General features: G+C 41.7%; 1 protein-coding gene across 3 annotated transcripts in view; it reads right to left on the reverse strand.

Annotated features, from left to right (window-relative positions):
* The window catches only part of LOC139756391 (uncharacterized), a 437,124-nt gene that overhangs the window by 11,899 nt on the left and 397,329 nt on the right, over nt 1-27,896 (reverse strand). For all 3 annotated transcript variants that reach the window (XM_071675795.1, XM_071675793.1, XM_071675794.1), the window contains one exon: nt 20,645-20,873. In XM_071675795.1, the coding sequence (XP_071531896.1) occupies nt 20,645-20,873 (229 nt within the window). The remainder of the gene's footprint in view (nt 1-20,644; nt 20,874-27,896) is intronic.

A 27,896-nucleotide genomic window follows, 5' to 3' on the forward strand; every position in this document is an offset into this window, starting at 1 on the left:
ACCTCTCAGCACATTGACATCCAAAAGTCTCTCTTTCGCACGCCTGTCAATTAACACGTAATCCAATAACGCTCTCTGGCCATCTCTCCTACTTACATAAGTATACTTATGTATATCTCGCTTTTTAAACCAGGTATTCCCAATCATCAGTCCTTTTTCAGCACATAAATCTACAAGCTCTTCACCATTTCCATTTACAACACTGAACACCCCATGCATACCAATTATTCCCTCAACTGCCACATTACTCACCTTTGCATTCAAATCACCCATCACTATAACCCGGTCTCGTGCATCAAAACCGCTACCACACTCATTTAGCTGCTCCCAAAACACTTGCCTCTCATGATCTTTCTTCTCATGCCCAGGTGCATATGCACCAATAATCACCCACCTCTCTCCATCAACTTTCAATTTTACCCATATTAATCGAGAATTTACTTTCTTACATTCTATCACATACTCCCACAACTCCTGTTTCAGGAGTATTGCTACTCCTTCCCTTGCTCTTGTCCTCTCACTAACCCCTGACTTCACTCCCCAGACATTTCCAAACCACTCTTCCCCTTTACCCTTGAGCTTCGTTTCACTCAGAGCCAAAACATCCAGGTTCCTTTCCTCAAACATACTACCTATCTCTCCTTTTTTCACATCTTGGTTACATCCACACACATTTAGGCACCCCACTCTGAGCCTTCGAGGAGGATGAGCACTCCCCGCGTGACTCCTTCTTCTGTTTCCCATTTTAGAAAGTTAACACAAAGTTAATACCCTCCCATATAATTTACCAGGAATACTCAACAAACTTATACCTCTGTAATTTGAGCACTCACTCTTATCCCCTTTGCCTTTGTACAATGGCACTATGCACGCATTCCGCCAATCCTCAGGCACCTCACCATGAGTCATACATACATTAAATAACCTTACCAACCAGTCAACAATACAGTCACCCCCTTTTTTAATAAATTCCACTGCAATACCATCCAAACCTGCTGCCTTGCCGGCTTTCATCTTCCGCAAAGCTTTTACTACCTCTTCTCTGTTTACCAAATCATTTTCCCTAACCCTCTCACTTTGCACACCACCTCGACCCAAACACCCTATATCTGCCACTCTGTCATCAGACACATTCAACAAACCTTCAAAATACTCATTCCATCTCCTTCTCACATCACCACTACTTGTTATCACCTCCCCATTTACGCCCTTCACTGAAGTTCCCATTTGCTCCCTTGTCTTACGCACCCTATTTACCTCCTTCCAGAACATCTTTTTATTCGCGGGAGACAGCGACAAAAAAAAAAAAAATATATATATATATATATATATATATATATATATATATTTTTTTTGCTTTGTCGCTGTCTCGCGCGTTTGCGAGGTAGCGCAAGGAAACAGACGAAAGAAATGGCCCAACCCACCCCCATACACATGTATATACATACGTCCACACATGCAAATATACATACCTACACAGCCTTCCATGGTTTACCCTAGACGCTTCACATGCCTTGATTCAATCCACTGACAGCACGTCAACTCCGGTATACCACATCGCTCCAATTCACTCTATTCCTTGCCCTCCTTACACCCTCCTGCATGTTCAGGCCCCGATCACACAAAATCTTTTTCACTCCATCTTTCCACCTCCAATTTGGTCTCCCTCTTTTCCTCGTTCCCTTCACCTCCGACACATATATCCTCTTGGTCAATCTTTCCTCACTCATTCTCTCCATGTGCCCAAACCATTTCAAAACACCCTCTTTTGCTCTCTCAACCACGCTCTTTTTATTTCCACACATCTCTCTTACCCTTACGTTACTTACTCGATCAAACCACCTCACACCACACATTGTCCTCAAACATCTCATTTCCAGCACATCCATCCTCCTGCGCACAACTCTATCCATAGCCCACGCCTCGCAACCATACAACATTGTTGGAACCACTATTCCTTCAAACATACCCATTTTTGCTTTCCGAGATAATGTTCTCGACTTCCACACATTCTTCAAGGCTCCCAGAATTTTCGCCCCCTCCCCCACCCTATGATCCACTTCCGCTTCCATGGTTCCATCCGCTGCCAGATCCACTCCCAGATATCTAAAACACTTCACTTCCTCCAGTTTTTCTCCATTCAAACTCACCTCCCAATTGACTTGACCCTCAACCCTACTGTACCTAATAACCTTGCTCTTATTCACATTTACTCTTAACTTTCTTCTTTCACACACTTTACCAAACTCAGTCACCAGCTTCTGCAGTTTCTCACATGAATCAGCCACCAGCGCTGTATCATCAGCGAACAACAACTGACTCACTTCCCAAGCTCTCTCATCCCCAACAGACTTCATACTTGCCCCTCTTTCCAAAACTCTTGCATTCACCTCCCTAACAACCCCATCCATAAACAAATTAAACAACCATGGAGACATCACACACCCCTGCCGCAAACCTACATTCACTGAGAACCAATCACTTTCCTCTCTTCCTACACGTACACATGCCTTACATCCTCGATAAAACTTTTCACTGCTTCTAACAACTTTCCTCCCACACCATATATTCTTAATACCTTCCACAGAGCATCTCTATCAACTCTATCATATGCCTTCTCCAGATCCATAAATGCTACATACAAATCCATTTGCTTTTCTAAGTATTTCTCACATACATTCTTCAAAGCAAACACCTGATCCACACATCCTCTACCACTTCTGAAACCACACTGCTCTTCCCCAATCTGATGCTCTGTACATGCTTTCACCCTCTCAATCAATACCCTCCCATATAATTTACCACGAATACTCAACAATCTTATACCTCTATATATATATATATATATATATATATATATATATATATATATATATATATATATATTCTTTTTTTTCTTCATAGTATTCGCCATTAGCCACGATAGCGAGGTAGTGTTAAGAACAGAGGACTGGGTCTTTGAGGAATACCCTCACCTGGCCCCCTTCTCTGTTCCTTCTTTTGGAAAATCAAAAAAAAAAAAAAAATGAGAGGGGAGTATTTCCAGCCCCCCGCTCCCTTCCCTTTTAGTCGCCTTCTACGACATGCAGGGAATACATGGGAAGTATTCTTTCTCCCCTATCCCCAGGGATAATATATATATATATATATATATATATATATATATATATATATATATATATATATATATATATATATATACATATACGAATAAAGTGTATATGAACGCGCACCTTCATAGAACATACATACAAAGCTCCAACAGCCGGGATCGAACCTGGGACCCCTTGTGCAAGAGGCAGGCATGCTAACCGCTAGGCTAAGGGACTGTATAATAGGAAACAAAGGGTATTCGAGTACTTAGTATTTCGAATAGTTGTTTCCTATTATACAGTCCCTTAGCCTAGCGGTTAGCATGCGAGCCTCTTGCACAAGGGGTCCCAGGATCGATCCTGGCTGTTGGAGCTTTGTATGTTCTATGAAGGTGCGCGTTCATATACACTTTATTCGTATTCATATAACTCCGCGTTGTACAGTCAGGTTCGGTAAAATGCTATCAGCTGGCTATGTGTTCTGTTCGGAAACAACCGATAGACCCCGTTGCTCACCATTGTGAGACGAAGGGTATTCGAGTACTTAGTATTTCGAATAGTTGTTTCCTATTATACAGTCCCTTAGCCTAGCGGTTAGCATGCCTGCCTCTTGCACAAGGGGTCCCAGGTTCGATCCTGGCTGTTGGAGCTTTGTATGTGATATATATATATATATATATATATATATATATTATTCTTTGTCGCTGTCTCCCGCGTTAGCGAGGTAGCGCAAGGAAACAGACGAAAGAATGGCCCCACCCACCCACATACACGTGTATATATATACACGCCCACACATGCAGATATACACACTTACACATATATATACATACACAGACGTATACATATATACACACGTACACAATTCATACTTGCTGCCTTTTCATTCCCGTCTCCACCACGCCACATATGAAATGACAACCCCCTCCACCCCGTATGTGTGCAAGGTAGCGCTAGGAAAAGACAAGGGCCACATTCGGTCACACTCAGTCTCTAGCTGTCATATGTAATGCACTGAAACCACAGCTCCCTTTCAACATCCAGGCTCCACAAAACTTTCCATGGTTTACCCTAGACGCTTCACATGCACGTTGACCCCGGTATACCACATTGTTCCAATTCACTCTATTCCTTGCACACTTTTCACCTTCCTACATGTTCAGGCCCTGATCACTCAAAATCTTTTACACTACATTTTTCCACCTCCAATTTGGTCTCCCACTTCTCCTCGTTCCCTCCACCTCTGACACATATATCCTTCCTCTTTGTCAATCTTTCGTCACTCATTCTCTCCATGTGACCAAACCATTTCAAAACACCCTCTTCTGCTCTCTCAACCACACTCTTTTTATTACTACACATCTCTCTTACCCTTTCATTACTTACTCGATCAAACCACCTCACACCACATATTGTCCCTAAACATCTCATTTCCAACTCATCCACCCTCCTCTGCACAGCTCTATCTATATAGCCCATGCCTTGCAACATTATAACTTTGTTGGAACCACTGTTCCTTCAAACATACCCATTTTTGCTTTCCTAGATAATATTCTCACCTTCCACACATTTTTCAACACTCCCAGAACTTTTGCCCCCTTCCCCATCCTGTGGCTCACTTCTCCTTCCATGGTTCCATCCGCTGCCAGATCCACTCCCAGATATCTAAAACACTTCACTTCCTCCAGTTTTTCTCCATTCAAACTTATCTCCCAATTGACTTGTCCCTCAATCCTACTGTACCTAGTAACCTTGCTCTTATTCACATTTACCCTCAGCTTTCTTCTTTCACACACTGTACCAAACTCAGTCACCAGCTTCTGCAGTTTCTCACTTGAATCAGCCACCAGCACTGTATCATCAGCGACAACAATTGACTCACTTCCCAAGCTGTCTCATCCACAACAGACTGCATACTTGCCCCTCTCCAAAACTCTTGCATTCACCTCCTTAACAACCCCATCCATAAACAAATTAAACAACTATGGACACATTATGCCCCCCTGCCGCAAACCGACATTCACTGAGAACCAATCAATTTCCTTTCTTCCTACTCGTACACATGCCTTACATCCTTGATAAAAAGTTTTCACTGCCTCTAACAATTTGCCTCCCACACTACTTATTCTTAATACCTTCCACAAAGCATCTCTTATCAAATCTTATCATATACCTCCCCTAGATCCATAAATGCTACAAACAAACCCATTTGCTTTTCTAAATATTTCTCACATACATTCTTCAAAGCAAACACCTGATCCACACATCCTCTACCACTTTTGAAACCACACTGCTCTTCCCCAGTGTGATGCTCTGTACATGCCTTCACTCTCTCAATCAATACCCTCCTATATAATTTCCCAGGAATACTCAACAGACTTATACCTCTGTAGTTTGAGCACTCACCTATTCCACTGTAATACCATCCAAACCCACTGCCTTGCCAGCTTTCATTTTCTGCAAAGCTTTTACTACCTCTTCTCTGTTTACCAAATCATTCTCCCTAACCCTCTCACTTCACACACCACCTCGACCAACACCCTATTCCTGCCACTCTATCATCCAACACATTTAACAAACCTTCAAAATACTCACTCCATCTCCTTCTCACATCACCACTACTGGTTATCACCTTCCCATTAGCCCCCTTCACCGATGTTCCCATTTGCTCTCTTGTCTTATGCACTTTATTTACTTCCTTCCAAAACATTTTTTTATTCTTACTAAAATTTAATGAAACTTTCTCACCCCAACTCTCATTTGCCCTCTTTTTCACCTCTTGCACCTTTCTCTTGACCTCCTGCCTCTTTCTTTTATACATCACCCAAGCATTTGCACTATTTCCCTGCAAAACTCGCCCAAATGCCTCCCTCTTCTCTTTCACTAATAATCTTACTTCTTCATCCCACCACTCAGTACCCTTTCTAATCTGCCCACCTCCCATGCTTCTCATGCCACAATCATCTTTTGCACAAGCCATCACTGCTTCCAGAAATACATCACATTCCTCCCCCACTCCCCTTGCATGTTTTGCTCTCACCTTTTTGCTTTCTGCACTCAGTGTCTCCGAGTACTTCCAAGTACTTCCCAAGCTCACTTACTTTCACCACTCTCTTCACCCCAAAATTCTCTCTTCTTTTCTGAAAACCTCTACAAATCGTCACCTTCGCCTCCACAAGATAATGATCAGACATCCCTCCAGTTGCACCTCTCAGCACATTAACATCCAAAAGTCTCTCTTTCGTGCACCTATCAATTAACACATAATCCAATAATGCTCTCTGGCTATGTCTCCTACTTACATATGTATACTTATGTATATCTCTCTTTTTAAACCAGGTATTCCCAATCATCATTCCTTTTTCAGCACACAAATCTACAAGCTCTTCACCATTTCCATTTACAACACTGAACACTCCATGTACACCAATTATTCCCTCAACTGCCACAGTACTTACCTTTACATTCAAATCACCCATCACTATAACCTGGTCTCGTGCATCAAAACTACTAACACACTCACTCACCTGCTCCCAAAACACTTGCCTCTCATGATGTTTCTTCTCATGGCCAGGTGCATAGGCACCAATAATCACCCATCTCTCCCCATCCACTTTCAGTTTTACCCATATCAATCTAGAGTTTACTTTCTTACACTCTATCACATACTCCCACAACCCCTGCTTCAGGAGTAGTGCTACTCCTTCCCTTGCTCTTGTCCTCTCACTAACCCCTAACTTTACTCCCAAGATAATCCCCAAACCACTCTTCCCCTTTACCCTTGAGCCAAAATATCCAGGTTCCTTTCCTCAAACATACTACCTATCTCTCCTTTTTTCTCATCTTGGTTACATCCACACACATTTAGACACCCCAATCTGAGTCTTTGAGGAGGATGAGCACTCCCCGCATGAATCCTTCTGTTTCTCCTTTTGGACAGTTAGAATACAAGGAGGGGAAGGCTTCTAGCCAACCCCACTTGTCCCCTTTAGTCGCCTTCTACGACAAGTGGGGAATGCGTGGAAAGTATTCTTTCTCCCCTATACCCTATATATATATATATATATATAAAAAATGGGAAACAGAAGAAGGAGTCACGCGGGGAGTGCTCATCCTCCTCGAAGGCTCAGAGTGGGGTGCCTAAATGTGTGTGGATGTAACCAAGATGTGAAAAAAGGAGAGATAGGTAGTATGTTTGAGGAAAGGAACCTGGATGTTTTGGCTCTGAGTGAAACGAAGCTCAAGGGTAAAGGGGAAGAGTGGTTTGGAAATGTCTGGGGAGTGAAGTCAGGGGTTAGTGAGAGGACAAGAGCAAGGGAAGGAGTAGCAATACTCCTGAAACAGGAGTTGTGGGAGTATGTGATAGAATGTAAGAAAGTAAATTCTCGATTAATATGGGTAAAATTGAAAGTTGATGGAGAGAGGTGGGTGATTATTGGTGCATATGCACCTGGGCATGAGAAGAAAGATCATGAGAGGCAAGTGTTTTGGGAGCAGCTAAATGAGTGTGTTAGCGGTTTTGATGCACGAGACCGGGTTATAGTGATGGGTGATTTGAATGCAAAGGTGAGTAATGTGGCAGTTGAGGGAATAATTGGTATGCATGGGGTGTTCAGTGTTGTAAATGGAAATGGTGAGGAGCTTGTAGATTTATGTGCTGAAAAAGGACTGATGATTGGGAATACCTGGTTTAAAAAGCGAGATATACATAAGTATACTTATGTAAGTAGGAGAGATGGCCAGAGAGCGTTATTGGATTACGTGTTAATTGACAGGCGTGCGAAAGAGAGACTTTTGGATGTCAATGTGTTGAGAGGTGCAACTGGAGGGATGTCTGATCATTATCTTGTGGAGGCTAAGGTGAAGATTAGTATGGGTTTTCAGAAAAGAAGAGTGAATGTTGGGGTGAAGAAGGTGGTGAGAGTAAGTGAGCTTGGGAAGGAGACCTGTGTGAGGAAGTATCAGGAGAGACTGTGTACAGAATGGAAAAAGGTAAGAACAATGGAAGTAAGGGGAGTGGGGGAGGAATGGGATGTATTTAGGGAATCAGTGATGGATTGCGCAAAAGATGCTTGTGGCATGAGAAGAGTGGGAGGTGGGCTGTTTAGAAAGGGTAGTGAGTGGTGGGATGAAGAAGTAAGAGTATTAGTGAAAGAGAAGAGAGAGGCATTTGGACGATTTTTGCAGGGAAAAAATGCAATTGAGTGGGAGAAGTATAAAAGAAAGAGACAGGAGGTCAAGAGAAAGGTGCAAGAGGTGAAAAAAAGGGCAAATGAGAGTTGGGGTGAGAGACTATCAGTAAATTTTAGGGAGAATAAAAAGATGTTCTGGAAGGAGGTAAATAGGGTGCGTAAGACAAGGGAGCAAATGGGAACTTCAGTGAAGAGCGTAAATGGGGAGGTGATAACAAGTAGTGGTGATGTGAGAAGGAGATGGAATGAGTATTTTGAAGGTTTGTTAAATGTGTCTGATGACAGAGTGGCAGATATAGGGTGTTTGGGTCGAGGTGGTGTGCAAAGTGAGAGGGTTAGGGAAAATGATTTGGTAAACAGAGAAGAGGTAGTAAAAGCTTTGCGGAAGATGAAAGCCGGCAAGGCAGCAGGTTTGGATGGTATTGCAGTGGAATTTATTAAAAAAGGGGGTGACTGTATTGTTGACTGGTTGGTAAGGTTATTTAATGTATGTATGACTCATGGTGAGGTGCCTGAGGATTGGCGGAATGCGTGCATAGTGCCATTGTACAAAGGCAAAGGGGATAAGAGTGAGTGCTCAAATTACAGAGGTATAAGTTTGTTGAGTATTCCTGGTAAATTATATGGGAGGGTATTGATTGCGAGGGTGAAGGCATGTACAGAGCATCAGATTGGGGAAGAGCAGTGTGGTTTCAGAAGTGGTAGAGGATGTGTGGATCAGGTGTTTGCTTTGAAGAATGTATGTGAGAAATACTTAGAAAAGCAAATGGATTTGTATGTAGCATTTATGGATCTGGAGAAGGCATATGATAGAGTTGATAGAGATGCTCTGTGGAAGGTATTAAGAATATATGGTGTGGGAGGCAAGTTGTTAGAAGCAGTGAAAAGTTTTTATCGAGGATGTAAGGCATGTGTACGTGTAGGAAGAGAGGAAAGTGATTGGTTCTCAGTGAATGTAGGTTTGCGGCAGGGGTGTGTGATGTCTCCATGGTTGTTTAATTTGTATATGGATGGGGTTGTTAGGGAGGTAAATGCAAGAGTCTTGGAAAGAGGGGCAAGTATGAAGTCTGTTGGGGATGAGAGAGCTTGGGAAGTGAGTCAGTTGTTGTTCGCTGATGATACAGCGCTGGTGGCGGATTCATGGGAGAAACTGCAGAAGCTGGTGACGGAGTTTGGTAAAGTGTGTGGAAGAAGAAAGTTAAGAGTAAATGTGAATAAGAGCAAGGTTATTAGGTACAGTAGGGTTGAGGGTCAAGTCAATTGGGAGGTGAGTTTGAATGGAGAAAAACTGGAGGAAGTGAAGTGTTTTAGATATCTGGGAGTGGATCTGTCAGCGGATGGAACCATGGAAGCAGAAGTGGATCATAGGGTGGGGGAGGGGACGAAAATTTTGGGAGCCTTGAAAAATGTGTGGAAGTCGAGAACATTATCTCGGAAAGCAAAAATGGGTATGTTTGAAGGAATAGTGGTTCCAACAATGTTGTATGGTTGCGAGGCGTGGGCTATGGATAGAGTTGTGCGCAGGAGGATGGATGTGCTGGAAATGAGATGTTTGAGGACAATGTGTGGTGTGAGGTGGTTTGATCGAGTAAGTAACGTAAGGGTAAGAGAGATGTGTGGAAATAAAAAGAGCGTGGTTGAGAGAGCAGAAGAGGGTGTTTTGAAATGGTTTGGGCACATGGAGAGAATGAGTGAGGAAAGATTGACCAAGAGGATATATGTGTCGGAGGTGGAGGGAACGAGGAGAAGAGGGAGACCAAATTGGAGGTGGAAAGATGGAGTGAAAAGGATTTTGTGTGATCGGGGCCTGAACATGCAGGAGGGTGAAAGTAGGGCAAGGAATAGAGTGAATTGGAGCGATGTGGTATACAGGGGTTGACGTGCTGTCGGTGGATTGAATCAAGGCATGTGAAGCGTCCGGGGTAAACCATGGAAAGCTGTGTAGGTATGTATATTTGCGTGTGTGGACGTGTGTATGTACATGTGTATGGGGGGGGGTTGGGCCATTTCTTTCGTCTGTTTCCTTGCGCTACCTCGCAACCGCGGGAGACAGCGACGAGGTATAAAAAAAAAAATATATATATATATATATATATATATATATATATATATATATATATATTATTTTATATATATTTTTATATATATTTTATATATATATATATATTTTTTTTTTTTTTCCAAAACAAGGAACAGAGAAGGGGGCCAGGTGAGGATATTCCCTCAAGGGCCCAGTCCTCTGTTCTTAACGCTACCTCGCTATCGCGGGAAATGGCGAATAGTATGAAAAAAAAAAAAAAAAAAAAAAAAAAAAAAATTTTATTATTTATTATACTTTGTCGCTGTCTCCCGCATTTGCGAGGTAGCGCAAGGAAACAGATGAAAGAAATGGCCCCCCCCCCCCATACACATGTATATACATACGTCCACACACGCAAATATACATACCTACACAGCTTTCCATGGTTTACCCCAGACGCTTCAGATGCCTTGCTTCAATCCACTGACAGCACGTCAACCCCGGTGTACCACATCGCTCCAATTCACTCTATTCCTTGCCCTCCTTTCACCCTCCTGCATGTTCAGGCCCCGATCACACAAAATCTTTTTCACTCCATCTTTCCACCTCCAATTTGGTCTCCCTCTTCTCCTCGTTCCCTCCACCTCCGACACATATATCCTCTTGGTCAATCTTTCCTCACTCATCCTCTCCATGTGCCCAAACCACTTCAAAACACCCTCTTCTGTTCTCTCAACCACGCTCTTTTTATTTCCACACATCTCTCTTACCCTTACGTTACTCACTCGATCAAACCACCTCACACCACACATTGTCCTCAAACATCTCATTTCCAGCACATCCATCCTCCTGCGCACAACTCTAACCATAGCCCACGCCTCGCAACCATACAACATTGTTGGAACCACTATTCCTTCAAACATACCCATTTTTGCTTTCTGAGATAATGTTCTCGACTTCCACACATTCTTCAAGGCCCCCAGGATTTTCGCCCCCTCCCCCACCCTATGATCCACTTCCGCTTCCATCCGCTGCCAGATCCACTCCCAGATATCTAAAACACTTCACTTCCTCCAGTTTTTCTCCATTCAAACTCACCTCCCAATTGACTTGACCCTCAACCCTACTGTACCTAATAACCTTGCTCTTATTCACATTTACTCTTAACTTTCTTCTTCCACACACTTTTCCAAACTCAGTCACCAGCTTCTGCAGTTTCTCACATGAATCAGCCACCAGCGCTGTATCATCAGCGAACAACAACTGACTCACTTCCCAAGCTCTCTCATCCCCAACAGACTTCATACTTGCCCCTCTTTCCAAAACTCTTGCATTCACCTCCCTAACAACCCCATCCATAAACAAATTAAACAACCATGGAGACATCACACACCCCTGCCACAAACCTACATTCACTGAGAACCAATCACTTTCCTCTATTCCTACACGTACACATGCCTTACATCCTCGATAAAAACTTTTCACTGCTTCTAACAACTTGCCTCCCACACCATATATTCTTAATACCTTCCACAGAGCATCTCTATCAACTCTATCATATGCCTTCTCCAGATCCATAAATGCTACATACAAATCCATTTGCTTTTCTAAGTATTTCTCACATACATTCTTCAAAGCAAACACCTGATCCACACATCCTCTACCACTTCTGAAACCACACTGCTCTTCCCCAATCTGATGCTCTGTACATGCCTTCACCCTCTCAATCAATACCCTCCCATATAATTTGCCAGGAATACTCAACAAACTTATACCTCTGTAATTTGAGCACTCACTCTTACCCCCTTTGCCTTTGTACAATGGCACTATGCACGCATTCCGCCAATCCTCAGGCACCTCACCATGAGTCATACATACATTAAATAACCTTACCAACCAGTCAACAATACAGTCACCCCCTTTTTTAATAAATTCCACTGCAATACCATCCAAACCTGCTGCCTTGCCGGCTTTCATCTTCCGCAAAGCTTTTACTACCTCTTCTCTGTTTACCAAATCATTTTCCCTAACCCTCGCACTTTGCACACCACCTCGACCAAAACACCCTATATCTGCCACTCTATCATCAAACACATTCAACAAACCTTCAAAATACTCACTCCATCTCCTTCTCACATCACCACTACTTGTTATCACCTCCCCATTTGCGCCCTTCACTGAAGTTCCCATTTGCTCCCTTGTCTTACGCACTTTATTTACCTCCTTCCAGAACATCTTTTTATTCTCCCTAAAATTTAATGATACTCTCTCACCCCAACTCTCATTTGCCCTTTTTTTCACCTCTTGCACCTTTCTCTTGACCTCCTGTCTCTTTCTTTTATACGTCTCCCACTCACTTTCATTTTTTCCCTGCAAAAATCGTCCAAATGCCTCTCTCTTCTCTTTCACTAATACTCTTACTTCTTCATCCCACCACTCACTACCCTTTCTAATCAACCCACCTCCCACTCTTCTCATGCCACAAGCATCTTTTGCGCAATCCATCACTGATTCCCTAAATACATCCCATTCCTCCCCCACTCCCCTTACTTCCATTGTTCTCACCTTTTTCCATTCTGTACTCAGTCTCTCCTGGTACTTCCTCACACAAGTCTCCTTCCCAAGCTCACTTACTATCACCACCCTCTTCACCCCAACATTCACTCTTCTTTTCTGGAAACCCATACAAATCTTCACCTTAGCCTCCACAAGATAATGATCAGACATCCCTCCAGTTGCACCTCTCAGCACATTAACATCCAAAAGTCTCTCTTTCGCACGCCTGTCAATTAACACGTAATCCAATAACGCTCTCTGGCCATCTCTCCTACTTACATAAGTATACTTATGTATATCTCGCTTTTTAAACCAGGTGTTCCCAATCATCAGTCCTTTTTCAGCACATAAATCTACAAGCTCTTCACCATTTCCATTTACAACACTGAACACCCCATGTATACCAATTATTCCCTCAACTGCCACATTACTCAACTTTGCATTCAAATCACCCAACACTATAACCCGGTCTCGTGCATCAAAACCACTAACACACTCATTCAGCTGCTCCCAAAACACTTGCCTCTCATGATCTTTCTTCTCATGCCCAGGTGCATATGCACCAATAATCACCCATCTCTCTCCATTAACTTTCAGTTTTACCCATATTAATCGACAATTTACTTTCTTACATTCTATCACATACTTCCACAACTCCTGTTTCAGGAGTACTGCTACTCCTTCCCTTGCTCTTGTCCTCTCACTAACCCCTGACTTTACTCCCAAAACATTCCCAAACCACTCTTCCCCTTCACCCTTGAGCTTCGTTTCACTCAGAGCCAAAACATCCAGGTTCCTTTCCTCAAACATACTACCTATCTCTCCTTTTTTCACATCTTGGTTACATCCACACACATTTAGGCACCCCAATCTGAGCCTTCGAGGAGGATGAGCACTCCCCACGTGACTCCTTCTTCTGTTTCCCATTTTAGAAAGTTAAAAAAAAAAAATACGAGGGGAGGATTTCTGGCCCCCCGCTCCCGTCCCCTCTAGTCGCTTTTTACGACACGCGAGGAATGCGTGGGAAGTATTCTTTCACCCCTATCCCCAGGGATAATATACATATATATATACACATACACACACATACACACACACACACACGCACACACACACACACACACACACACACACACATACACACATATACATGTGAAAAATGTAAGAAACAATTTAGAAAACTGAAACTTCTAGCTTGAAATGAAATGAAAAAATGAATGTCACACAATGGTTCAACCTCTGGCTATGGAAAAAGGAAATGTTTAATTTATTTACACAAACGTCAATAGTAGTTCTCATCAATTTAACCACTGTATCAATAAGCTTCAATGTCTAAGCTACATATATATATATATATATATATATATATATATATATATATATATATATTCCTATGAGTCCACATGGACTCATAGGAATATCTTGATCATGCGCAAAATTGTGATCCTTTCCAATATATATATATATATATATATATATATTATATATATATATATATATATATCTCTGGGGATAGGGGAAAAAGAATACTTCCCACGCATTCCTCGTGTGTCATAGAAGGCGACTCAGGGGGACGGGAGCAGGGTGGCTGGAAATCCTCCCCTCCTTGTATTTTAACTTTCTAAACGGGGAAACAGAAGAAAGAGTTACGCGGGGAGTGCTCATCCTCCTCGAAGTCTCAGACTGGGGTGTCTAAATGCGTGTGGATGTAACCAAGATGAGAAAAAAGGAGAGATAGGTAGTATGTTTGAGGAAAGGAACCTGAATATTTTGGCTCTTGAGTGAAATGAAGCTCAAGGGTAAAAGGGAAGAGTGGTTTGGGAATGTCTTGGGAGTAAAGTTAGGGGTTAGTGAGAGGACAAGAGCAAGGGAAGAAGTAGCACTACTGAAACAGGAGTAGTGTGAGTATGTGATGGAGTGCAAGAAAGTAAACCCTAGATTGATATGGGTAAAACTGAAAGTGTATGGAGAGAGATGGGTGATGATTGGTGCATATGCACCTGGGCATGAGAAGAAAGCTCATGAGAGGCAAGTGCTTTGGGAGCAGCTGAGTGATTGTGTTAGTAGTTTTGATGCACGAGACCAGGTTATAGGGATGGGTGAATTGAATGCAAAGGTGAGTAATGTGGCAGTAGAGGGAATAATTGGTGTACATGGGGTGTTCAGTGTTGTAAATGGTAATGGTGAAGAGCTTGTAGATTTATGTGCTGAAAAAGGACTGGTGATTGGGAATACCTGGTTTAAAAAGAGAGATATACATAAGTATATATATGTAAGTAGGAGAGATGGCCAGAGAGCGTTATTGGATTACATGTTAATCGGTAGGCGCATGAAAGAGAGACTTTTGGATGTTAATGTGCTGAGAGGTGCAACTGGAGGGATGTCTGATCATTATCTTGTGGAGGCGAAGGTGAAGGTTTGTAGAGGTTTTCAGAAAAGATGAGAGGATGCTGGAGTGAAGAGAGTGGTGAGAGTAAGTGAGCTTGGGAAGACTTCTGTGAGGAAGTACCAGGAGAGACTGAGTACAGAATTGAAAAAGGTGAGAACAAAGGAGGTAAGGGGAGTGGGGGAGAATGGGATGTATTTAGGGAAGCAGTGATGGCTTGTGCAAAAGATGCTTATGGCATGAGAAGCATGTGAAGTGGGCAGATTAGAAAGGGTAGCGAGTGGTGGAATGAAGAAATAAAATTATTAGTGAAAGAGAAGAGAGGCATTTGGACGATTTTTGCAGGGAAATAATGCAAATGACTAGGAGATGTATAAAAGAAAGAGGCAGGAGGCCAAGAGAAAGGTGCAAGAGGCAAAAAAGAGGGCAAATGAGAGTTAGGGTGAGAGAGTATCATTAAATTTTAGGGAGAATGAAAAGATGTTTTGGAAGGAGGTAAATAAAGTGTGTAAGACAAGGGAACAAATGGGAACATCAGTGAAAGGGGCTAATGGGGAGGTGATAACAAGTAGTGATGATGTGAGAAGGAGATGGAGTGAGTATTTTGAAGGGTTGTTGAATGTGTTTGATGATAGTGTGGCAGATATAGGGTGTTTTGGTCGAGGTGGTGTGCTAAGTGAGAGGGTTAGGGAGAATGATTTGGTAAACAGAGAAGAGGTAGTAAAAGCTTTGCGGAAGATGAAAGCTAGAAAGGCAGCGGGTTTGGATGGTACTGCAGTGGAATTTATTAAAAAAAGGGGTGATTGTATTGTTGACTGGTTGGTAAGATTATCTAATGTATGTACGACTCATGGTGAGGTGCCTGAGGACTGGCGGATTGTATGCATAGTGCCATTATACAAAGGCAAAGGGGATAAGATTGAGTGCTCAAATTACAGAGGTATGAGTTTGTTAAGTATTCCTGGGAAATTATATGGGAGGGTATTGATTTAGAGGGTGAAGGCATGTACAGAGCATCAGATTAGGGAAGAGCAGTGTGGTTTCAGAAGTGGTAGAGGATGTGTGGATCAGGTGTTTGCTTTGAAGAATGTATGTGAGAAATACTTAGAAAAGCAAATGGATTTGTATGTAGCATTTATGGATCTGGAGAAGGCATATGACAGAGTTGATAGAGATGCTCTGTGGAAGGTATTAAGAATATATGGTGTGGGAGGCAAGTTGTTAGAAGCAGTGAAAAGTTTTTATCGAGGATGTAATGCATGTGTTCAAGTAGGAAGAGAGGAAAGTGATTGGTTCTCAGTGAATGTTGTTTGCAGCAGGGGTGCGTGATGTCTCCATGGTTGTTTAATTTGTTTATGGATGGGGTTGTTAGGGAGGTGAATGGAAGAGTTTTGGAAAGAGGGGCAAGTATGCAGTCTGTTGTGAATGAGAGATCTTGGGAAGCGAGTCAGTTGTTATTCGCTGGTGATACAGCACTGGTGGCTTATTTGGGTGAGAAACTGCAGAAGCTGGTGAATGAGTTTGGTAAAGTGGGTGAAAGAAGAAAGCCGAGAGTAAATGTGAATAAGAGCAATGTTATTAGGTAGAGAAGGATTGAGGGACAAGTCATTTGGGAGGTAAGTTTGAATGGAGAAAAACTGGAGGAAGTGAAGTGTTTTAGATATCTGGGAGTGGATTTGGCAGCGGATGGAACCATGGAAATGGAAGTGAATCATAGGGTGGGGGAGGGGGCGAAAGTTATGGGAGCGTTGAAAAATGTGTGGAAGTCGAGAACGTTATCTTGGAAAGCAAAAATGGGTATGTTTGAAGGAATAGTGGTTCCAACAATGTTGTATGGTTGCGAGGCGTCGGCTATTATAGATAGAGTATTGCGGAGGAGGGTGGATGTGTTGGAAATGAGATGTTTGAGGACAATATGTGGTGTGAGGTGGTTTGATCGAGTAAGTAATGAAAGGGTAAGAGAGATGTGTGGTAATAAAAAGAGTGTGGTTGAGAGAGCAGAAGAGGGTGTTTGAAATGGTTTGGTCACATGGAGAGAATGAGTGAAGAAAGACTGACCAAGAGGATATATGTGTCAGAGGTGGAGGGAATGAGGAGAAGTGGAAGACCAAATTGGAGGTGGAAAGATGGAGTGAAAAAGATTTTGAGTGACCGGGGCATGAACATGCAGAAGGGTAAAATGGCGTGCAAGGAATAGAGTGAATTGGAATGATGTGGTATACTGGGGTTGATGCGCTGTCAATGGATTGAACCAGGGCATGTGAAGCATCTTGGGTAAACCATGGAAAGTTTTGTGGAGCCTGGATGTGGAAAGGGAACTGTGGTTTTGGTGCATTATATATGACAACTAGAGACTGAGTGTGAACGAATGTGGCCTTTGTTATCTTTTCCTAGCGCTACCCCACGCGGATGTGGGGGGGGTGTCATTTCATGTGTGGCAGGGTGGCGATGGGAATGAATAAAGGCAGCAAGTATGAATTATGTACATGTTTATATATGTATATGTCTAAGTATGTATATATATATATATATATATATATATATATATATATATATATATATATATATATATATATATATGTATATCCCTGGGGATAGGGGAGAAAGAATACTTCCCACGTTTTCTCTGCGTGTCGTAGAAGGCGACTAAAAGGGGAGGGAGCGGGGGGCTGGAAATCCTCCCCTCTCAATTTTTTTTAATTTTCCAAAAGAAGGAACAGAGAAGGGGGCCAGGTGAGGATATTCCCTCAGTGGCCCAGTTCTCTGTTCTTAACGCTACCTCGCTAACGCGGGAAATAGCGAATAGTTTGAAAAAAAAACAAAAAAAAAAAAACGTTGAAATGTAAAGGTATGAATATGTGCATGTGTGGACATGTATGTATATACATGTGTATGTGGGTGGGTTGGGCCATTCTTTCATGTTTGTTCTTACGCTACCTCATTAACACAGGTGACAGTGACAAAGAATAAGAAATATAATGATAAATGTTATGTATCATACATGTAAGGGTGTATGTGTGTATATGAGTGGATGGGTCTTCCTTTGTCTTTTTCCTGGCACTATGTTGCAGAAGCGGGAAATGGCGATCAAGTACAATAAATAAGTATATACTTCATATGGAGGCCATTTCTTTATAATTATTACATATTTTATATGTCAGTTTGTTATTAGTCCTATTGTATCTTTTATGTTCTTTCTTTTTCTCAAATATTATGGGAATTCCTCAAGATTATATTTAACATGTAGGGAAATCCATTTTTCATTATGTGATATGAAAATGATGGCCAATCACACACAGACTCACACTAAGTCTAACCACATTTTACCCTCCAGGTATACACCCATCTGAAACCTGATTGCCCAGATGAACTCAAGTCATATTCTCCTGCTTATGCTCTTGACATCATCCGTCACTCAAACACTACAAACACTGTTTCACCATAACCCATAACTCTTCATGGTTATAGGGCAACTACCATAAAGAAGACACTGAGCACTTACTGCTCAACTGCCATACACTTTCTAGGGGCAATTACAATAAGGAAGACACTGAGCACTTACTACTCAATTGCCATGCACTTTCTAGACATAAATTCATACACATCACAACACTTTATGAACTATGATCCTGACTGCTTATCATGGCTGGCTTCCTGAATGCCATAGGTGCCTAATAAGGGTATAAGGGACTCCTTTGGCAGGAATGTAAGGTACTGCCAAAAAGCTGTACTCTGCCTACATGAGGTTATACCCTGAGTAGAAAGTCATCTTTGGCAAGGTTGTATGACTTGGTGGACAAAAGGAGTACAGTAAATTCAATATCATCAAGAATTGTTTTACTCCCTGCTACTGATTATAGTGCAGCCTTAATGCTGCGGGTTAACTGAAAAAATTATTCAACATTACACAGATAGTGGTATTCCTGCCGAAGGTGTATGAGCAACAGTGTAGCAATACTTTTTTTGTGAAGCAGTCATGGAAATGATTTTTGTGAGGGAGGTATGGGTGTATCCTCTTCCACTATTAACAAAACTGAAGGATTTACTTCATAAAGAAGCAGAAGTGAGTAATAGCTTTGGGGAGGGGGCAGAGGTTGTAGGAGCGATGAAGAATAAGTGGAGAGAGAGAACGTTATCTTGGAGAGCAAAAATGAGTGCATTTAAAGTAGTAGTAGTTCCAACAATATTATATGGTTGTGAGACATCGGCTATTGACGGGGTTGTATGGAGGAGGGTAGATGTGTTGGAAAAGAAATGTTTGAGGACAATATGTGTTGCAAGGTGGTTTGATTGAGTATGTTATGAAAGTGTAAGAGAGATATGTGGTAATAAAAAGGGTGTGGTTGTGAAAGCAGAAGAGGGTGCGTTGAAATAGTTTGGACATAAGGAGAGAATGAGAGGAGAGACTGGCAAAGAGGATGTATGTGTCTGAGGTGGAGGGAAGAAGGAGGAGCAGGAGACCAAATTGGAGGTGGAAGGATGGAGTGAAATAAATTTTAAGTTATCAGGGCCTAAACATGCAGGAGGGTGAGAGGTGTGCTAGGAATAGAGTGGATTGGAATGATGTGGTATACCAGGGGTGACATGCTGTCAATGGACTGAAGCAGGACATGAGAAACGTCTAGGGTAAGCTATGGAAAGGTCTGTGGGGCCTAGATGTGGGTGGATAGGTAGTTGTGGTTTTGGTGCATTACATATAACAGCTAGAGACTGAGTGTGAACAAATGTGACACTTTTTGTTTGTTTTCCTGGCACTAACTCGCTGACATGGGGTGGCGATGCTGTTTCCTGTGGGATGGGGTGGCACCGGGAATGGATGAAGGCAAGCGAGTATGAATATGTATATGCCTGTGTATGTGTATGTATGTGTATATGTTGATATGTATGTGTATAATCGTGTACGTGTATGGGTGTATATGTATGTGTAGGAGTCGATGGGTCATTCTTCATCTGTTTCCTGGACAAACCTCACTTATGCAGGAAACGGCAATCAAGTATAATAAATAATAAATGAATACTTCATGAGGAGGCCATTTCTTTATAATCATTTTTATTCTCCATATTAATCTGTTAGAAGTCCCATTGTATCTTTTATGTTCTTTCTTTTTCTCACATATTAAGAATTCCTCAAGATTATATTCAACATGTAAGGAAATCTTTTTTTTTCATAATGTGATATGAGAGTGATGGCCAGTCACACACAGACTCACACTAAGTTTAACTGCATCAATGCTATATCCTTCAGGTTCTGACAAAAGGCTTGGTTGAACATGCCATAATGCATAAGAGCAAGTTTAACTGAACTTAAGATTATCTCTGTTATACTGAAATGGGAAAGCAGTATGTCATGAACCATCATGCCAGCACATGTAACCTCTTCATGGGTCTTAAGACTGACCGGCAGTGGAGGCATCCTCCCTAGGAGAACTCTCTATATAGCTTGAGTCCGCAATGATAACTTCGGATGATTTCTTGTAAACATTGAGGATGGTGGCTGTGCAGCGGAGGACGAGGATGCCCCTCTGGAAGTGTTGGCCCTGAAGCCACATGTGGAGGCCTGACCAGGAAGCCTCACGTCCCTGACCATCCGTCTCGCCAGGGTACACCACTACAGTTTCCTGCGATGCCTGAAATGGGAGATAACAGAAAATCAACTAATCACTCTACCTTTCAGTTCATAGTTAAGCTTAAAATGCTGGAAAATATTGAAGACTCTCTAACCCAGCCTTTTAAAAGTTCATGTATGCATTCTGTCTTCCACATGAGCTTCAAATTAATCAGTGACATATGTATGCAGGGCATTACAATTTAATGACAAAGTAATTGTACAGCATGCAAAGAAGTTCTTGGGTATTCAACATGGGAATCTTCCTCATTTCTGATGCTTTTTTTCTTTTCATCTATATTTACCTATTCATGAAAGCACCATCTTAACATATGTAATGAAAATTACAATTCAGATCACAGGAGCAGTTGGCTTGAGTAGCAGATGGAGAATTAGAGCAATAATAAAGACCACCCTTATAGAGTGTCCTGTGATGTTTCTATTAATCATAAAAAAACAGAATCTACCTCTTGTACTCAGCAAGTGACTATTATTAAATTGTGAAGATCATATTTGACATACTTAAGTTTACCTAATTTAGCCTTGTCAGATTTTAATATGAATATCCTAATTATATGTAAAACAGTTATGTAAAGAGCATACATATATATCTTTCCAGAAAAAGTTAAACAAAAATTAAAAGACACTGATGCCCCAGATCATCATATTGACCTGTGCATTACTTTCACAAAATGAGTTCTTTTCAACCAGATCCTTCAGAGGACGTACTTCAGGTGAATTTTGTTCCCTATAAGCATACCACAATACTGCTTGTTAGTGATAAAGAGACAATGCTTTCAATGCCTCAGTAATTACATGCAACTTGTAAGCATTTACTTAAGAATTTCTTCATGTTTTCTTTCACTTAGGAGAATCCCAGGTACTAAGATTTTTGCTGTTATCTTTGAACCCTTGCATTTTTTTTTTTATCTGCAGTTCCTGACTCAACCACAAACTTACATAATCTATCAAATAATATACATATTTGATTTTCCTATTTCTAAAAAATCTGAGGAAAGAAATAAGCTACAAACACACTAACAATGAAAACTCAAACAATAAAAACATTATTCATACAGCACACCTTGTACACTGATCAATCCCAGGCACACAGCTAGTTTCCAATTTCAACAATTTTCCATTAGGACCCTGTAAAGTACAAGATAACCTTCAGGAAAATAAAATAGAGTAGAAACACTTTAAAACCTGGTAAAACATCACACTTTAGTTCAAATAAGTATTTTATGTAAAAAGGAAATGAAAAAAAAGCCTATAAATGCTCCTTCATATACACTAACCTTCTCGACACTGTACATCAAAATGTAATCGGAGGAGTTTATCAAATGAACAGCACACTAAATATCAGTGAATACAGAGAAACTGTCTTGATGATAATACCAAATGAATATTTTTTTATGACCTTACATCATGTGGTAATCTTAGATGAATGTTTCTGATGACCATATATAATGAGGTAATCTTCAGAAGTCTTGAAGATTATCACCTAAATCTGTTACATCATAATATAAATTATTGGAATAACCATGAATAAAATGTATCATATTTACATAAATATTTTAACTTTCTAAAAAGGGGATGGGAGCAGGGGGCTAGAAACCATCCCCTCCTTATACTTTTTTCTAAAAGTGAAAACAGAGGAAGGAGTCACAGAGGGAGTGCTCATCCTCCTCGAAGGCTCAGACTGGGGTGTCTAAATGTGTGTGGATGTAACCAAGATGAGAAAAAAGGAGAGATAGGTAGTATGTTTGAGGAAAGGAACCTGGATGTTTTGGCTGTGAGTGAAATAAAGCTCAAGGGTAAACTCTAGATTGATTGGGCAAAACTGAAAGTGGATGGAGAGAGATGGGTGATTATTGGGGCCTATGCACCTGGGCATGAGAAGAAAAATCATGAGAGGAAAGTGTTTTGGGAGCAGTTAAGTGAGTGTGTTAGTAATTTTGATGCAAGACATCAGGTTATAGTGACGGGTAATTTGAATGCAAAGGTGAGTAATGTGACAGTTGAAGGAATAATTGGTGTATATGGGGTGTTCAGTGTTGTAAATGGAAATGGTGAAGAGCTTGTAGATTTGTGTGCTGAATACCTGGGAATACCTGGTTTAAAAACAGAGGTATACATAAGTATACGTATGTAAGTAGGAGAGATGGCCAGAGAGCGTTATTGGATTACGTGTTAATTGAAAGGCGTGTGAAAGAGAGACTTTTGGAAGTTAATGTGCTGAGAGGTGCAATTGGAGTGATGTCCGATCATTATCTTGTGGAGGTGAACATGAAGATTTATAGGGGTTTTCCGAAAAGAAGAGAGAATGTTGGGTTGAAGAGAGTGGTGAGAGTAAGTGAGCTTGGGAAGGAGACTTGTGTGGGGAAGTACCAGGAGAGACTGAGTGCAGATTGGAAAAGGGTGAGAGCAAAGGAGGTAAGGGGAGTGGGGGAGGAAGGGATGTATTTAGGGAAGCAGTGATGGCTTGCACAAAAGATGCTTGTTTCATGAGAAGCATGGGAGGTGGGCAGATTAGAAAGGGTAGTGAGTGGTGGGATGAAGAAGTAAGATTATTAGTGAAAGAGAAGTGAGGGATTTGGACGATTTTTGCAGGGAAATAGCGCAAAAGACTGGGAGATTTATAAAAGAAGGAGACAAGAGGTCAAGTGAAAAGGTGCAAGAGGTGAAAAAGAGGGCAAATGAAAGTTGGGGTGAGAGAGTATCATTGAATTCAAGGCAGAATAAAAAGATGTTTTGCAAGGAGGTAAATAAAGTGTGTAAGACGAGAACAAATGGGAACATCAGTGAAGGGGGCTAATGGGGAGTTAATAACTAGTAGTGGTGATGTGAGAAGGAGATGGAGTGAGTATTTTGAAGGTCTGTTGAATGTGTTAGATGATAAAGTGGCAGATATAGGGTGTTTTGGTCGAGGTGGAGTGTGAAGTGAGAGGGTTAAGGAGAATGATTTGGTAAATGGTAAAAGAGAAAAGGTAGTGAAAGCTTTGCGGAAGATGAAAGCCAGCAATGTGGCGGGTTTGGATGGTATTGCAGTGGAATATATTAAAAAAGGGGGGTGACTGGGTTGTTGACTGGTTGGTGAGGATATTCAATGTATGTATGGCTCATGGTGAAGTGCCTGAGGATTGGCAGAATGCATGAATAGTGCCATTGTACAAAGGCAAAGGGGATAAAGGTGAGTGTCCAAATTACAGAGGTATAAGTTTGTTGAGTATTCCTGGGAAATTATATGGGAGGGTATTGATTTAGAGGGTGAGGGCATGTACAGAGCATCAGATTGGGGAAGAGCAGTATGGTTTCAGAAGTGGGAGAGGATGTGTGGATCAGGTCTTTGCTTTGAAGAACGTATGTGAGAAATACCTACAAAAACAAATGGATTTGTACACAGGATTTATGGATCTGGAGAAGGCATATGACAGAGTTGATAGAGATGCTCTGTGGAAGGTATTAAGAGTATATGATGAGGGAGGCAAGTTGGTGGAAGCAGTGATAAGTTTTTATCAAGGATGTAAGGCATGTGTACAAGTAGGAAGAGAGGAAAGTGATTGGTTCTCAGTGAATGTCGATTTGCGGCAGGGGTGCATGATGTGTCCATAGTTGTTTAATTTGTTTATGGATGGGGTTGTTAAGGAGGTGAATGCAAGAGTTTTGGAAAGAGGGGCAAGTATGCAGTCTGTTCTGGATGAGAGGGCTTGGGAAGTGAGTTAGTTGTTGTTCGCTGATGATACAGCGCTGGTGGCTGATTCAGGTGAGAAACTGCAGAATCTGGTGACTGAGTTTGGTAAATTGTGTGAAAGAAGAAAGCCGAGAGTAAATGTGAATAACAGCAAGGTTATTAGGTACAGTAGGGTTGAGGGACAAGTCAATTGGGAGGTAAGTTTGAATGGAGAAAAACTGGAGGAAGTGTAGTGTTTTAGATATCTGGGAGTGGATTTTTCAGTAGATGGAACCATGGAAGCAGAAGTGAGTCACAGGGTTGGGGAGTGAGCGAAATTTCTGGGAGCGTTGAAAAATGTGTGGAAGGCAAGAACATTATCTCGGAAAGCAAAAAATGGGTATGTTTGAAGAAATAGTGGTTCCAACAATGTTACATGGTCGCAAGGCATGGGCTATAGATAGAGTTGTGCAGAAGAGGGTGGATGTGTTGGAAATGAGATGTTTGAGGACAATATGTGGTTTCATCGAGTAAGTAATGAAACGGTTAGAGAGATGTGTGGTAATAAAGAATCTGGTTGGTCAAATGGGACAATGAATGAGGAAAGAATGACAAAGTGGATGTATGTGACAGAGGTGGAGGGAATGAGAAGTGGGAGACCAAAATGGGAGGTAGAAGGATTAAGTGAAAAAGAATTTGAGCAATTGGGGCCGGAGCATGCAGGAAGATGAGAGGCATGCAAGAAATAGAGTGAATTGGAACAATGTGGTATACGAGATCGATGTACTGTCAATGGACTGAACCAGGGCATGTGAAATGTCTGGGGTAAACCATAGAAAGTTTTGCGGGGCCTGTGGTTTTGGTGCATTATACATGATAGCTAGAGACTGCGTGTGAAGGAATGTGGCCTTTGTTGCCTTTTCCTAGCGCTACCTTGCGCACGTGCAGGGGGGAGTGGGTTGTTATTTCATGTGTGGCAAGGTGGCGATGAATAAAGGCAGCAAGTATGAATTATATACATGTGTACATATGTATATGTATACGTTGATATGTATAGGTATGTATATGTGCGTGTAGATGTGTGTGTATATACATGTGTATGTGGGTGGGTTGGGCCATTCTTTCGTCTGTTTCCCTGCACTACCTCACTAATACGGGAGACAGTGACAAAGTATAAAAAAAATGAAATAAAATACATAAAAAGGGGAAACGGACGAGTAATGTAGGGAGTGCTCATCCTCTTCGAAGGCTCAGATTGGGGTGTCTAAGTATGTGTGGATGTAACCAAAAGAGAAAAAAGGAGAGATAGGTAGCATATTTGAGAAAGGAACCTCGATGTTTTGGCTCCGAGTGAACCGGAGCTCAAGGGTAAAGGGGAAGAGTGGTTTGGGAATGTCTTGGGAGTAAAGTCAGGGGTTGATGAGAGGACAAGTGCAAAGGAAGGAGTAGCACTACTCCTGAAGCAGTTGTGGGAGTATGTGATACAGTGTAAGAAAGTGAACTCTAGATTGATATGGGTAAAACTGAAAGTGGATGGAGAGAGATGGTTGATTATTGGTGCAGATGCACCTGGGCATGAGAAGAAAAATCATGAGAGGAAAGTGTTTTGGGAGCAGCTGAGTGAGTATGTTAGCAGCTTTGATGCAAGAGACCAGGTTATAGTGATGGGTGATTTGAACGCAAATGTGAGTAATGTGGCAGTTGAAGGAATAATTGGTGTACATGGGGTGTTCAGTGTTGTAAATGGAAATGGAGAAGAGCTTGTAGATTTGTGTGCTGAAAAAGGACTGGTAATTGGGAATACCTGGTTTAAAAAGAGAGATATACATAAGTATAAGTATGTAAGTAGGAGAGATGGCCAGCGAGTGTTATTGGATTACATGATAACTGATAGGCACGTGAAAGATACTTTTGGATGTTAATGTGCTGAGAGGTGCAACTGGAGGGATGTCTGATTATTATCTTGTGGGGGCGAAGGTGAAGATATGTAGAGGTTTTCAGAAAAGAGGAGAGAATGTTGGGGTGAAGAGAGTGGTGAGAGTAACTGAGCTTGGAAAGGAGACTTGTGTGAGGAAGTATCAGGAGAGATTGAGCGCAGAAAGGAAAAAGGTGAGTGCACATGAAGTAATGGGAGTGGGGGAGGAATGGGATGTATTTAGGGAAGCAGTGATGGCCTGCGCAAAAGATGCTTGTGGAATGAGAAAGGTGGGAGGTGGGCAGATTAGAAAGGGTAGTGAGTGGTGGGATGAAGAAGTATGAATGTTAGTGAAAGAGAAGAGAGAGGCATTTGGATGGTTTTGCAAGGAAATAGTGAAAATGACTGGGAGATGTATAAAAGAAGGAGGCAAGAGGTCAAGAGAAAGGTGCAAGAGATGAAAAAGAGGGCAAATGAGAGTTGGGGTGAGAGAGTATCATTAAATTTTAGTGAGAATAAAAAGATGTTTTGGAAGGAGGTAAATAAAGTGCGTAAGACAAGAGAACAAATGGGAACATCGGTGAAGGGGGTAATGGGGACGTAATAGCAAGCAGTGGTGAAGTGAGAGGGAGATGGAGCGACTATTTTGAATGTTTAGTGAATGTGTTTGATGACTGAGTGGCAGATATAGGGTGTTTTGGTCGAGGTGGTGTGCGAAAAGAGAGGGTTAGGGAGAATGATTTGGTAAACAGAGAAGAGGTAGTAAAAGCTTTGTGGAAGATGAAAGCCAGCAAGGCAGTGGGTTTGGATGGTACTGCAGTGAAATTGATTAAAAATGGGGGTGACTGTGCTGTTGACTGGTTGGTGAGGATATTCAATGGTGAGGTGCCTGAGGATTGGCGGAATGCACGCATAGTGTCATTGTACAAAGGCAAAGGGGATAAAGGTGAGTGCTCAAATTACAGAGGTAAAAGTTTGTTGAGTATACCTGGGAAATTGTACGAGAGGGTGAAGGGATGTACAGAGCATCAGATTGGGGAAGAGCAGTGTGGTATCAGAAGTGGTAGAGGATGTGTGGATCAGGTGTTTGCTTTTAAGAATGTTTGTGAGAAACACTTAGAAAAGCAAATGGATTTGTATGTGGCATTTATGGATCTGGAGAAGGCATATGATAAAGTTGATAGAGATGCTCTGTGGAAGGTATAAGAACATATGGTGTGGGAGGCAAGTTGTTAGAAGCAGTGAAAAGTTTTTATCGAGGAAGTAAGGCATGTGTATGAGTAGGAAGAGAGGAAAGAGATTGGTTGTCAGTGAATGTCGGTTTGCGGCAGGGGTGCGTGATGTCTCCATGGTTGTTTAATTTATGAATGGGGTTGTTAGGGTAGTGAATGCAAGAATTTTGGAGAGAGGGTCAAGTATGCAGTCTGTTGTGGATGAGAGAGTTTGGGAAGCGAGTC

Source organism: Panulirus ornatus, chromosome 21, assembly GCF_036320965.1.
Source record: "Panulirus ornatus isolate Po-2019 chromosome 21, ASM3632096v1, whole genome shotgun sequence".
NCBI classification, from domain to species: Eukaryota; Metazoa; Arthropoda; class Malacostraca; order Decapoda; family Palinuridae; genus Panulirus; species Panulirus ornatus.